Genomic DNA, 13,871 nt, shown 5'->3' on the forward strand with positions numbered 1-13,871 from the left:
CATTTGCTGCAAAAGCTATGGCTCAGAATTATCTTTAGCCGAGGCAAAGAAATATGTATAAAATAACTGCTTTCCTAACATAACTAATACACACAACTTTAATAATTAATAAGAGCAATGTTAAATCTCATTCCTTTCTTATATTTTTCGCTGAATATTCATGCAACTACATGGATCTTTGATACAGAACTTTTTGATTCTCCCTACCAAACTCCACCACTTAAGAGGCAAGCACAGCAGTCTTACAACATGAACACCACATCACCAAAATAGGAACCAGAAATCCAAACTCTCACAAACTCTTGAAGTGAAAGGGCTGGCAATATTGTTGATGTGACACGTTCACCCATAAAGGCAATGCACATCACTCTGCTCTCCTCTGATCCCTACTGGCCATCTCTGAAGTATTTTCAACCTCTGCGGGCAGAAACACTAAAAGATGAGAACTGAGGAATCCCCCCTTCTAATCTTAGACTGAATCCATCCCTTCCCCAGGAATTTGGGGAGGGAAGGCAACCTTCATTTGGCCCTTTTGTGAGTATGCACCATGATTACATGATCACATACATTTTTCCCCACAGGACCCTTGCATCATTCAGTGCACAGGATGGAGCATGTTCTGGGGATGAATCAGGATTGTGTAGTGGAAGCTGTTTTCTATAGGACCCCTGCCTCATTTGTTGCTAATGTTGAAAGGTGTGTAGTGAATAAGGCTGGGAATTGGAAGAGAAAGGATTGTTAATGCTGCTCTCAATGCTGCCCTGGAGAACGAGGTTCTCTCCCCATCTCTGCCTAGCGTTCCTTTGTGATGCTAGGCACTTAAGCCAAGTTTTTCAAAGCTGTTCACGAATTGTGTGTTCTGGGTGCCCAACTTGCAAAGGGGATGAGTACTCGCAGCTGCAACTGAAATCAGTGCCGGATGTGTATAGCACTTAGAAATGCTTTATAATACTAAGTACTCTGAAAGCCAAGTCTTGGGTATCTCAAATTGGGGACTCAGAATTAGTGGATACTTCCGACCTTAATCTCTCTTTTTGCCTCAGATCCCAATCTGTAAAAAAAAAAAAAAAAAAAAAGATAAGATCCCCATGTCTCAGTGTTTTGTGAAAATGAATTTTAGTGTTTGTAAACCACTCAGATACTATGCTGATGAATGCCACAGAAAAACCACTGAAGAAATTAATAATTCTGTATTCAGAGCAGGGTTTGAAAACGGTATAGTAAATAAGGCATGAGGACACTGAACAACAAGGAGAAAACAAAATATTGAATAGCTTGTCGTCATTTGGTAAGTACCATCACTCTTGTCCACTGAATGAAGCTGGTGTCCTGTGAAAAATAAAATAGTATGCTATAATGTAATTAAAAGACAATGTAATTAACATACATTGGAGAGCTGAACTAAGATGATAAAGGCAATGTAAATACTGGCATTTCCTACCTTTTGAATGCTTAACTTTACAATCTTAAATTTTTAATGTAATTTTGTGTATAATATTACTGGTTACAACTGTACTGCTTGTACATGATGAATATACTCAGCTTGTAATCTCTTGTACCAAGATAACTAATTTTTAGTTCAGTGATTAATATATCTGTCAGAAAGAGATCTGAAATAGAATTACCCTGAATTGAGTGCAAGACTAAGAGTTAAAAATGTATAGATCTTCTAAGAACCCCAACAATCTTTTACTAGTAGCAGAATGAGATCTCTAGCATATACCTCCCAAAAAGAAGTGCTTTGTGATAACTGCATACAGCTGCTTAAGAAGTCACTCATCCTGCCCTCTATGCATCATAAAAATTACACTAATAAACCACCCCCAATATTCTATTATAAACGTCATCAGTTAGAACTTAGTTTAAAATTTGATGTATTAGTCTCTCCATTCACACCACTTTGCCAAATTCTAATATGCCAAGTAGTAGGAATAAGGAGAGTATTCTTTCCAGTTCACAGCTAATAAGCCATACTAATTAATATGCTAATATTTATACTTATGGAAGCCAATATCATTACCTGTGAGACCACACATTGTTTGTAGCAGATTTCTGTACTGGTAATTTGTAAGTCCATCATTAAAAAGTTGCCAGAAGGAAAACTGGAAGTTTGAACAAATGGGCCAAGAACATCTGGGACTTTTGGCACCCAGGGATATTTGAGAGGCAGTTTATAGGATAAGCACATTAGCTGGATGTTTCTGCTAAAATGATCAGTAGCAAAACCGTTAATTAAGAAATTGATTTTAAACAGCTAGTTTTAGGCTTCAGAGTTAACAATCCATTGAGATGACTGAGGACAAGTAATGCCTATCTGTGAGGATGTTTCAGGCTGTCTCTGCAGTCCAAGAAGAAAGTCTCCAAGTTTACGCCACGATAATCTAAACAGACAAAGACTGAAGATAGTGCTGTGCGCTCTTGAAAATCCTGTCTTAACTACACTTCCACTGAAGTCTGGTGGAGCTTTACAAACATGAGCAGTTAGGACAAAGGACAACACTAAGCACTTCTGGAAATCCCACCCTTAATCTCAGAGTTAAGTACAAATGTCCAACTGTAACTATGGAGTTATTATAGCATCTCAAAAAGTCAGGGGAAGATCTGCAGATTGTATCCCAAGAACAAATGACAGTCACTTTGTAGTCTCCAGTAAAAAATTCTCCGTATTTTAAAAAAGCAAACAGAAGACCTATGCTCACTCCTATACCACTAAGCTAATGACCATACCTACAGTGTTTTTATTAAAAAAAAAAAAAATTATGCCATTCTCCACCTGGATTACAAATAGGGCTCCATAAAGAGGAATCAGGGCAGATAAACAGATATATAATAAAAAAAAAAAATCAAGATTTTATTTAAATTAAATACAGGTTTATTTAAAAAAACATTTAAAATTAAATTTGAAAGTATGACTATGTTAAGGCCTAAATTGCTATAATCCACTAAAATAATTTAAATTTAAACAATAATATTAAGAAATATATTTGCTGCCGAAGTTTTAGAGAAAGTCAAGCCACCTTTTGATAGCAGTGGCCTCTACTGCAAATACAGAGGATATTTTCTTCATTTCAGTTTATTCAACTAGTTGAGTTCAATGACTAGTTCATTCAAAGATAAAAAACCAACTAGGAGTTAAACCAGGAAAGTTTGTTTTCCTTTTCCAATCTATGAATAAAAATGATGGAGGATGAAATCTACTAGTTTTAAAATCTTGAAAGACATAGCTCTGGTCTACATTGAAAGCATACATTGGTGTAGTCAAAAATCTACACCCGAGAGACGTACCTATGCCAACCTAACCCTCTGCGTTGACAGTGCGAGGTCAACAAAAGAATTCTTCTGTTGACCTAGCTACCACCTTTCAGGGAGGTGGATTAACTATCCTGATGGGAGAACTCCTCCCCTCACTGCAGTGAGTGTCCACACTGAAGCACTACAGGGGCACAGCTGTAGCTTTTTAAGTGTAGACATACCTGTAGCAACCAGGAATAATAATTTGTATTCACTAAATACAGATACAATAGAACCCCATTTATACAGTCTAACTGGGACTAAAACTAGATCAGATAATCAAGACTCCAGACACCCCAGAAAATGGGAAAATGTGATGCGGCAGTGCCATCTACCAGCCACAGGAGAGATCACCCGCTTCAGATCCTGGAGTCCTGGGTGTTCTGTAAATATGGAGGGCCGAGTGCCAGTTAAGGGAGAGTCGGATAAAATGGTGGTCTACTGTACTTCCTTTAATACATCAACCTTTTAAACGCAAAACATGTTTTGATAAACTTTTTTCCCCATCTATATCTATCTATCTCCAGCAAATTAAAGGTAGCTTTAATACAAATTTAAATGCTAGTTTTTGTGCACTTTGAATTTGAATTTCCATCCATGTCGAGCTTGATACAAGTCAAAGAAAAATAAATAAATCTAGTAAATAAGAAATGCATCATTCACCATTTTCTAACATAATAAAAAATTAAGAATCTGAGTAAATGTAAATTAAGCTATATAATTGCTTGAACAAATGTCTATGGATTTAGTTCCTGGTTAATAAAAAGAAACATCAAACTGAGTGAAAAGGCTATATTTTAGTGGCTATCAAAATGGTTTAGTGGGTTGCTCATGAGAATCAACCTTTTTTTTCCCCTAAATACAAAAATACCTAGAAACTACAAATGCAAAACCAGATTGAAGTTAGCAATTTAAATCAATCCTCCCTGAGAGGAATTCCAATTCAATTCTCAATACAAAGCCCTTGAGCCACCACCAGAGTTGAATACCAAGGGCGCACATATTACTTCCATCCATTCACTGCAACGAGAATCAACTTGGACCTGGGAATTATCTATAACATCTCTAGCAAAACAAGTATCGGGGGTAGCCGTGTTAGTCTGTAGCCACAAAAACAACAAGGAGTCCGGTGACACCTTAAAGACTGACAGATTTATTTGGGCATAAGCTTTAGTGGGTAAAAGCTTACGCCCAAATAAATCTGTTAGTCTTTAAGGTGCCACCGGACTCCTTGTTGTTTTTCTAGCAAAACAGTTTCAAATGGTCTGACCAGGCAATCTGTACAGAATTAAATTCAAACACCAGACTCTCTTCCCAACTATTCTTACTGGCGTTCTGCATAAGGGGTGGATGAGACAGCCACCCTCCCTCTCCAAAACCGGGGGCAAATAAGAAAAAGCTTCTGGTATCACCCTTTTGAATGATTTGCCAAGGGATGCATGAAAACATCCTACAACTGACCTATTAAGCACCACCACCAAAACTGTTCTTGACAATTAAATACTCATGTCGTCTAACCATATTCAAGGAAGTAGTTTTGGCTTGTTTGTTTGTTTAATTTACTAAAGTCCAAAATCCATGGGGCCTCAGTGGCAAGTCAGCTGTAGATCACCAGCTCAGATGTACCTGCTGTCCCCCCCCTCCCCATTTCCCCCAGGTACTTCCCCACATCACCAGTACTGGAACTCCTAACGCTAGCCACTAATGGCTTGTCTAAACATGGAGTTATCCCTTATTGTGTCCACACATGGAGTTACTTATTCAGGAGAGCTACATACATAAACTAGCCCTAAGTTTGCTGGTTGCAAATCCTGCTCTAAAAAAAAAGGAAGAGGTTGCTTGCTCTTCAAGCCCTTCAGTTACCACATCTTCCTCTCCCTTTGTGACGTTTAGAGATTCCAGAGGGAATCTAAGCGGTAAGATCAGACACACACACACACACTCCAGGAGTCTTCAATTATCCTAACTTTTGCATGTTTATTTATAATTACACACACCACATATGTATACAGGACTCAGCAAGCCTGGTTTCTTTTCCTGGCTCTGCCACTAGCCTACCGCATGAACTTGGGCAAGTTATTTCACTGTCTGTTTCCCCAGAATGAGAATTCAGAGATTCACAGTTTTTTAGACTGGGAAGTACCACTGTGATTATCTTGTCTAACCCCCAGTATAATATAGACCATAGGACTTCTTAGAATTAATTCTTGTATGTACTCAGACTTTAAGGCCAGAAGGGACCATCATGATCATCTAAGTCTGACCTCCTGCACATTGCAACCCATAGAACCTCACCCACCCACTTCAGTAATACACCCATAACCTTTAGCTGAGTTACTGAAGTCCTCAAATCAAAATTTAAAGACTTCGAGTTACAGAGTATCCACCATTTACATTAGTTTAAACCTGCAAGTGACCCATGCCCCATGCTGCAGAGGAAGGCAAAAAAATAACAACAACAACAAACAACAGGGTCTCTGCCAATCTGACCGAGGGGAAAACTGGAAGGCTGTTCCAGAACTTCACTCCTCTGATAGTTAGAAACCTTCAACTAATTTCAAGCCTAAAAACTGGTTGATGGCCAGTAATTACTGAAACATATCTTTTAAGGGGGAAAATTGATACTTACCTCCTTTGTAAAGTGCTTTTGAGAGCTATAGATAAAAAAATCACTGTAGAAGAGCTAGCTATTATTATTACAGCCCCAGCCACTGATCCACCTGTGGCACACCAGCTGAGGAGTTACAGAACCAGAGCTAAGAGAATTTGTGGTGGGGAAGCTGGGTAAAGGTGCCGTTAATGTGTGTGCATGGAGGTAGGTCAGTTCAGCAGGAATCATGGCTAAAAAAAATGATGGGGGGAGAAATGGCAGGGGAAACAGAAAAATGACTCATTTGGCAAACTAAGAAGGTCTTCTAGCTAAGGAAATTATCACAAAGATAACAATTCTCAAAAATGATAGAAACCCCAAATGAATTGTTTTATAGTTGATATCAGTTTACGTTTGGTAGCATGGGTGCACTCATTACTGGTGCAAAACAATCAACTGAAGCACACACAAATAACTGAATTTTCTAGAAACAAGGTGGTGAGGTAGTATCTTTCCTTACACAAACTTCAGTTGGCAAAAGAGACAAGCTCCTGAGCTATACAGAGCTCTTCTTCAGATCTGAAATTTCTAGTGTAAACAAGACCATAATTTACATTAATTTCCATTGGTTTTGATATGATTGGATTTCCATTTTCCTGATGGATATCCTTTCAGCTTGAATAGCTTGTTGAAGAGCTCTGTATGGTTCAAAAGCTTGCCTCCCTCACCAACAGTACCCTTGGGGGAATTCTGAGCCACAGCAAAAGCACAGAATCAGGGTGGATTTGATTTAAATCATGATTTAAATCACTAGTCAGGAAGACTCTATTTAACCATGGATTTCTACATAAAAGTGCAATCTGGTTGGTTGTTATAACACATTCTTCACAACTCAGAGATAGATGTAGGTTTCATTTTTAGAAGGTACACACTATACATTTTTAAAGTGATTTATTTTGAAAACTTTTCAGATTAGTTTTACAGCTATATCAGAAAATGAATGATTGTTTGGTTATTTCATTTACCAAAGGTAATTGAAGCAGATATTTCTGAAGTCATTTGGAAGGTGAACCATCTTCAATTCAAGAGGTTAATCATTACTATTTGGAGGATTTTCTTGTCATGCTGTATTAGGAGGAGATCACCACCAGAAAGACATTTAAATTGTTTTATTTAACTAAAACAACAATGTTATGTGTTCTGGATTTTTTTCTTCAATAGCAAACATAATATTTTAACAAAACAAGCATATGCATTTTTTAATTTAGTTACACACTGGCGTCTTTTAAAATCAGGTTTGTTTTTGTTAAAATTGTTTTTAACTAAAATAGTTAAATGAAATATTTAAAAAAAATTAAATCGACTATGTCAGCCAGGTCAACATGAGAAACTTAAAATATTGGTTTCTGCACTAAGTCAGTCATCTTCACCTTCATTTTCCTGTTCATTCATAATCTGGAAAAGAAAAACAAGCTTTCCTGATTTTTCTTTCTACATCGGCAGAAACTACTGCTGTTAAAAGTGAGATTATCACTTCAACAGTCTCTGAATCCAAGTGCTTAAGTGATTTCCACCAGTTCACTGGTGTGACTTTCTTTAAAACATCATCAGCAAATACATATTTCTTGAATGGTTCACCCTTAACTCTGAAGTTTATTATAGTTGGGATGATTGCTGGATGTCCATGTCATAGCCAACTCCTCTTCTTCAGTAGTTTAGGTTTGATCCTGGTACCAAGTATTGAGAATATTTGCAAGAAAATGAACTGGAGATATTGCTTGTCCCATTTGTTGTTTTTTTTTTTAGTGCTTGTAATTTAACTCTGTCACTACATATTTCTCTCTAAGATCTCACTCAGTTCATTCCAAATTTCAACAGCATCAGCAATAAAACAGTTATTCCCCTGCATTTTGTTCAAGGCTGCAGAAATAGGCTTCAGGGTACTCAGCATGTGTTCAATATTTCTCTTAAGCCCAATCTTGAAAACTTTGGCTGTGACAGTGCCATCTATTTTTTCACAATTTTGTTCACAAACTTCATCAGATTAGGCCAGTTCTTGATATAGTGCTCAAAACAATCCACTACTGAGTTCCAGCGCACGTCTTGTAGGATAGTTGGCTTGGTTCCTCCCACTTTTTCAGAGCAGCTGCTGCAAAGTGGTCGTTACGGAAGTATTTTGTAATTTCGACAACATTAGCCTTTATTTCTGGAACAATGAAGTCTTTGGCTAGGAGGTGTATCAAATGAGCACTGCAACCATATGTTATTAGCCTGGGACTCTCTTCACTCTCTTCTAAATAATTTCTTCTCATCTTGGATACATTTGCAGCATTGTATGTGACCAAGCTGCGTACGAGATATTTGAATTTTTTTTCCACAGATTGTTATAAATTTTTACTGCTACTTCTTGTAAGTATTCTGCCGTGTGTGTATTTCCTGATGTATCAAGTGTTTCTGTAAGGATGATATTCCCTTCTTCTGTTGTCACACAAGCATATACAACAGAATCTTGACCACCCATCAAGACTCAGGTTAACAATTTCACCCTAGACCTTTTGCAGACTGATCAATTTCTCTTTCATACGTTTTACCCAGCAATTTGGCCTGCGACATCTGCTCTGGTGGGTGGACTGTATCCTGGTCTTAATGACTGAACCATGTTAATGAAGTGTGGGTTCTCAATCGTGCGGAAAGGAGAGTTTGTTGCATAAACAAACTGGGCAATTTTTTTTATCAATTACCTCTTTTTGTAATCTGCTGGTTCTTATCACAAACTTATCTATGGTTGTTTCTGGATGATGGGGATTTTTTTCTTTTTGCTACAGGTGATATACTGTGGCCATGTGACATACATGATGTGACTGAAACACTAGCAATGGCAGATAACTCAAACTATAGAAAGTGATGGTGATCTTGAAGGTGGATAATCTTCAGAATCCTGTATGTTGAAGATGGATTCTCCTAAACAAAATAAGTCAATGCAGTTATTTAATTATTACCATACTGCTCATTTAGTATCTCATACTACTCATTGCATTCACTGACACTCAGTACTACTTTAAAGGTGAAATTGTAAAAGGAAGATCTGCCTATTTCAGCTATTTATTTTTTATCACAACTGCATCTAAAATGATAGTGCCATAGAGTAACAACTACATTTTCTGCTCAAACATGAGAATTCAAGAATAGTCCAGAAGGAAGACAGGCAGTCCTTAAGAAAGAAGTATGAAATAAAAAAAGTTTACCAACCTGAAGATCCTGCATGTTCAGACATGTTCCTTTCATCATCTTCAATGCAGCTTCCTCCTGAGAAGGAACACTTCTCATGATGTTGTTTCATTCAGGCAACCAGGCCTTGCATTTCTTTGTTGCACTGTTTACATTTTGCACACATGCCTGTCTTACCCACAGGTAGAGGAACTTCATTAAAATATTCCCAAACTGGGTCTCTTTTACGGCCGGCTGCCATTATAGGTTTTCCCTTCTAGTGAGAGAATGGTATGGTGGATCTCAAATCAATGAAGGCTACACTCAGAAAGACCTCAGGACTTCTGGAATATGCTTCTCACATTTAACTCCAGACTTCTTCTCCTTGTCCGGATCTATTTCACCCACAACAATCTTCTATTCATTTAACTTTTTGAAACTTTGCACTTTTAGAGAGAGGTAAGGGATGGACTGTGTACACAAATTTGCAGACGGACAAGAGGGTTGAGGTCTGTTGTTTCTCAACTCTATATATTATTTATTTAAAAACACTTTTGCTCTTATCAAGCATGTTATTTCTGGAGACACAAATCCACAGTTTGAGAACTGCAAAACTAAGCATCTCTGATGGTATCTTCTAGACTGAGCACTGAGTCCCATTGGGTAGATAGAAAGATTAACCTAAATAATCTATACAGAAGCTCCTGGAACCCCATAAGATTGGGTCCCTAATCCATGAACTATTAGAACTCATTTACAAAACTTTTCTTAAACATTACATGAATATATTGTCTCATACTATAGAACTAGAATTTATAATCCCTATTCCACGGTGAGAGATCTTTGACCTATAATGAACCTTAATTCAAACTATCTTTAGATAAAATGCTTTTTGAGGAAACAACCTATCAAAAAAATCTGATTTAAATAAAATAAATCCAAATTAAATAAAAAAAAATCTGATTTTCTGATGGGGAAGCAAAGGGAAGCCACAAGAGCGATCATGGACCCCTCCCCAGCAGGGTGGGTGCATCGTTTCCGGTACCCAGAGCAACCATCGGAGGGGATTCCCCCCCCCTTTGCCCAACCCCCATGCATCCAGACCCCCCGCCAAGACTCACACTCCTACAACCAGAACCCCCTGCACTGAGGCCACCACACCCAAACCCCCACCCTGCCAAGCCTCCCCCCCTGCATTCAAAGCCCACTGCATCCAGACCCCCCCACCGAGCCCCATCCCCCCGGACCCAGCCCTCTCCAGCCCCAACCCAGCTAATGGCTCCTACCCTGCGCCGGGCTCAGCTATCAGTCCCGGCTGGGCTGGGCAGGGCAAGGAGTACACTTCCCCTACACAGAGCAGCCAGGGCCAGGTCAGCTGCAACCCCAGAAACCTCCTCAAGCTCCGCAGCCCCCCACTTCCTGCCCCCATCACTCCTCAGCCACAGGGGAGGGGTCACTGTATGGGGAGCTAATCTCCCATCTGCCCAACACCCTTGCATCCGGACCCCCAGACCCAGACTGTCAAGCCCCACCTCCTCTGCATCTGGACCCCCACCAAGCATCTCCCCCCTGCATCCAGACCCCCACCCCTACACCCAGACCAGCCCCCGCTGAGCCCCCTGCACTTGAGCCCCCATGCGGATGAGCCCCACCCCCTATGCGCCTAGACCATCCATGAGCCCCCCGCATCTGGACCACTACCCCACTGAGCCCCAACCAGCTGCACCTGGATCCCCACATCTCCAAGCCCCACTCCCAGCACCTAGACTCCTCCACTGAGCCACAACCACCTTCCCCTAGACCCTCCTGCAGAGTCCCATTGCTCCTGCACCCAGAATCCTCCTGCAACTAGCCCCTGTGCCTACAAATCCCCCACTAAGCTGCCCGCACCCAGATTGCCCCGCACCCAGATTGCCCCACACAGAACCCATTCACCCCACACCTAGATATCCCCACACTAACCCCCTTCACACTTGAATCTTGCCAGGCTGAGCCTGCCTGCTCACACTTGGTGCACCTGGTACAGGGCTGCTAACCCTGGTGAGTTGCTTTACCTACTACTCCTGAGGAAATTCAGCACCAAAAGATTAAAAATTCTATGCACAATATTTTAAAATTCTGCAAGTTTTATTTGTGAATAAATAAATGTGGCGGCTCCAGGGTGGCAGTGGGGAGCACTGGCTGCACAGAGATGGGAGATCACCCAGGACATGGATCTCTGGGGCATGCCTGACCCTTGTGTTGTGTCAGGGTCAGGTGCAGCCTCACCACCAAGCCTGCGTCCTGGGGTGGGTTGCAGGATGATGTCCCACCTCCATTCAGCCATAGGCGCCGACTCTATGGGTGCTCCGGGGCTGGAGAACCCACAGGGAAAAATTAGTGAGTGCTCTGCACCCACTGGCAACCAAGCTCACCTCCTCCTCCGCCCCACCTCCTCCTCCCGCCCTCAGCACGCCGCATCCCCACTCTTCCGCCTACCTCCCAGCACTTTCCGCCCAGCCGCCGCCAAACAGGTGTTTGGCAGCGTTAGCACACTCCGGGCGGGGGAGGGGAGGAAGAGAGCAGGAACATGGTGCACTCAGGGGAGGCGGCGGGGCGGGGATTTGGGGAACGATTTGGAATAGGGGCAGGGAGGGGTGGAGACTTTGGGCAAGGGGTTGGAATGGGGTGGGGCCTCATGGAAGGGGTGGAGTGGGGTGGGGGAAGGGGTGGAGTGGTGGGGTCACACCCAGGGAAAAGAGGGGAAGTTGGTGCCTATGCATGCAGCCAGTAGTTTGTGCTACCCATTGTCATGCTGGACCTCCACATTTATTTATTAACAAATAAATTTTGCACAATTCCATAACATTGTGCACAGAACTCCCTCAGGAGTACAACAGAGGTTGACTCAATAAACAATATTACCTGGCCCACCTTGTCTTTCTTGAACTCTGCTATTTAAAGAATTTTTCACTTGACCAGAGATCAAAGAGCCGGGAAGCGATGTGTTTCTTGTCTTTCAGATTTGTTTGTTTAAGAGGATGCAGACACTCTGTACCAGTATGTTTACACACAGTCTCCATGCTAAATCCAAGGATATTCTATTTCCTCAGTTTTGTCCTGAAACTGCTGTGCAAAACTACACAGCATCTTCCACATTATGTTTAACACCAACCTATAGAGCTGTCTAATTTAAACCTCATAGCTACAAGTGTCCCCGTAAGAATACTAGCACTTTTTGGAGCGCTTATTTACCTGTAAAAAGAAACTCATCTTTCACTAGCTTTTAAGCATCAAAACTGCTGATGAACTACAACCTAAAACAGTTTAAAACTAAAACAATTTTAAAGTGTATTTTTGTTCTGTTATCTATTAACAAAAGACATCAACTGTTTAAACAGACACAGTAACTAAACGTTTTATACGGCAATCAGAAAAATGGTAGTCACCGATTTGCTACAAGAGCCCTTTTGGATAGTACCTATCACACTCAGAACGTGCACAGAAACGCCTGTACCATCAGGTAGCGACTGGTTCTAAAAACAGTACCTGCCACCAGGGTACATTAATTTTGCATCGTTTTGTTTTCCTGGGGCAGTTAGTTCACGCAAACAGCTCTCCAGGGAAGTTGTTTTAGAAGTTGTGTACTAAGTAAGTGGGTCTGTGGCGATCAACCAGCGGAGTCTCATTCAACATACGCAGTTGGGCATAGGAGCGCGGTAACAGTCAGTGTATGCCCCCACCCGGACCGTCTGCCTTGCCCACTCCGCCCCAATGCCGGACTCTCGCACGCCCTCCTGCAGCGCCCTCCGCCAACCGCCACGCTCCCCTCTTCCCTTACTTCTTGGTGTCGCTGCTGAAGAGCCCGAAGGCCGCAGGGACGGAGGGGGCTGTGGTGGGCGTCGCCTCCTGCCCCTGTTCCGTCGCCGCCTCCCCGCCCTGCTCATTGTAGCCAAGGCTGCTCCCGGACATGCTGCTGCGGCTATTCACCTGCCGGTTGCCCTCTTGCCGAACGGCACTTACGCGCGCGCGCCCACGTACACCGGACCGGACTCTTCCCGGAAGCTAACGGCAGCGGCTGGGGCCGAAGGGGGTGGGGTGTCACATGATGGGGCGGGGCTGCAGAAGCGGAACTTTCCCAGTCTCAGAGTTCTAACGTTACTATGGCAACCCATTTGCCGTCGGCCCGGAAGGAAAGAGAGGCGGCGCGTGAGGCTCCGCCCAAGCTGTTGGCGTGACCCGGCGGCGTGTGAGCGTGTGGTGTGACTCCCTCAGCCGCCTCCTTCTCCCCCGAGGGGAGAATCGGAATCTCCGTGATGGGGGACAAGGGAGGAGTCTCCTTCCCGCGGCAAGGTCCGGCCCCGAGCGGAAGGGAACAGTCTGGTCCAAGTGAAGATTTATGCTTAAATGTATTATTTTTGGCTAGCCGCACCGTCGTCCCCATGGCCTCCCCGGGCTACCGTACGGATTGGGGCGCCGGGGATCACTGCCCCCATCTGCACGCCCCCTCCTGCCGCGCCCGTTTACCGTCTGCCTGCAGCGGCTTTCAAGGGACCCAGTCAGGTCAAAAATAATATATTTAAAGCAGAAATCGTCACGTGGGTGCCAGTACTAGCCCAGGGTGTTCCCAGAATCTGCATTCCTACTGTGTGCTGTTTGGTTACCTTCTGTATTTCAGTTAGGCCTTGATCCACCAGTGAGCCCCGTATGAACAACGATTTCGTAGTAAAAACCCACGGGCCTTGCAATTTAATCTCATTCACTGCATCCTGGAAGCCTCTATTACAAATGAACCAGCCTTCCA

At 42.4% G+C, this 13,871-nt stretch overlaps 1 protein-coding gene across 2 annotated transcripts in view; it reads right to left on the minus strand.

Annotated features, from left to right (window-relative positions):
• Positions 1-13,150, minus strand: part of AP3B1 (adaptor related protein complex 3 subunit beta 1) — a 272,041-nt gene extending 258,891 nt beyond the window's left edge. For both annotated transcript variants that reach the window (XM_054031900.1, XM_054031899.1), the window contains exon 1: positions 12,909-13,150. In XM_054031900.1, coding sequence (XP_053887875.1) covers positions 12,909-13,039 — 131 coding nt within the window. In that variant the 5' untranslated portion in view covers positions 13,040-13,150. The remainder of the gene's footprint in view (positions 1-12,908) is intronic.
• Between the last annotated feature and the right edge of the window lie 721 nt (positions 13,151-13,871).

This window comes from Malaclemys terrapin, chromosome 6 (assembly GCF_027887155.1).
Source record: "Malaclemys terrapin pileata isolate rMalTer1 chromosome 6, rMalTer1.hap1, whole genome shotgun sequence".
NCBI lineage: Eukaryota > Metazoa > Chordata > Testudines > Emydidae > Malaclemys > Malaclemys terrapin.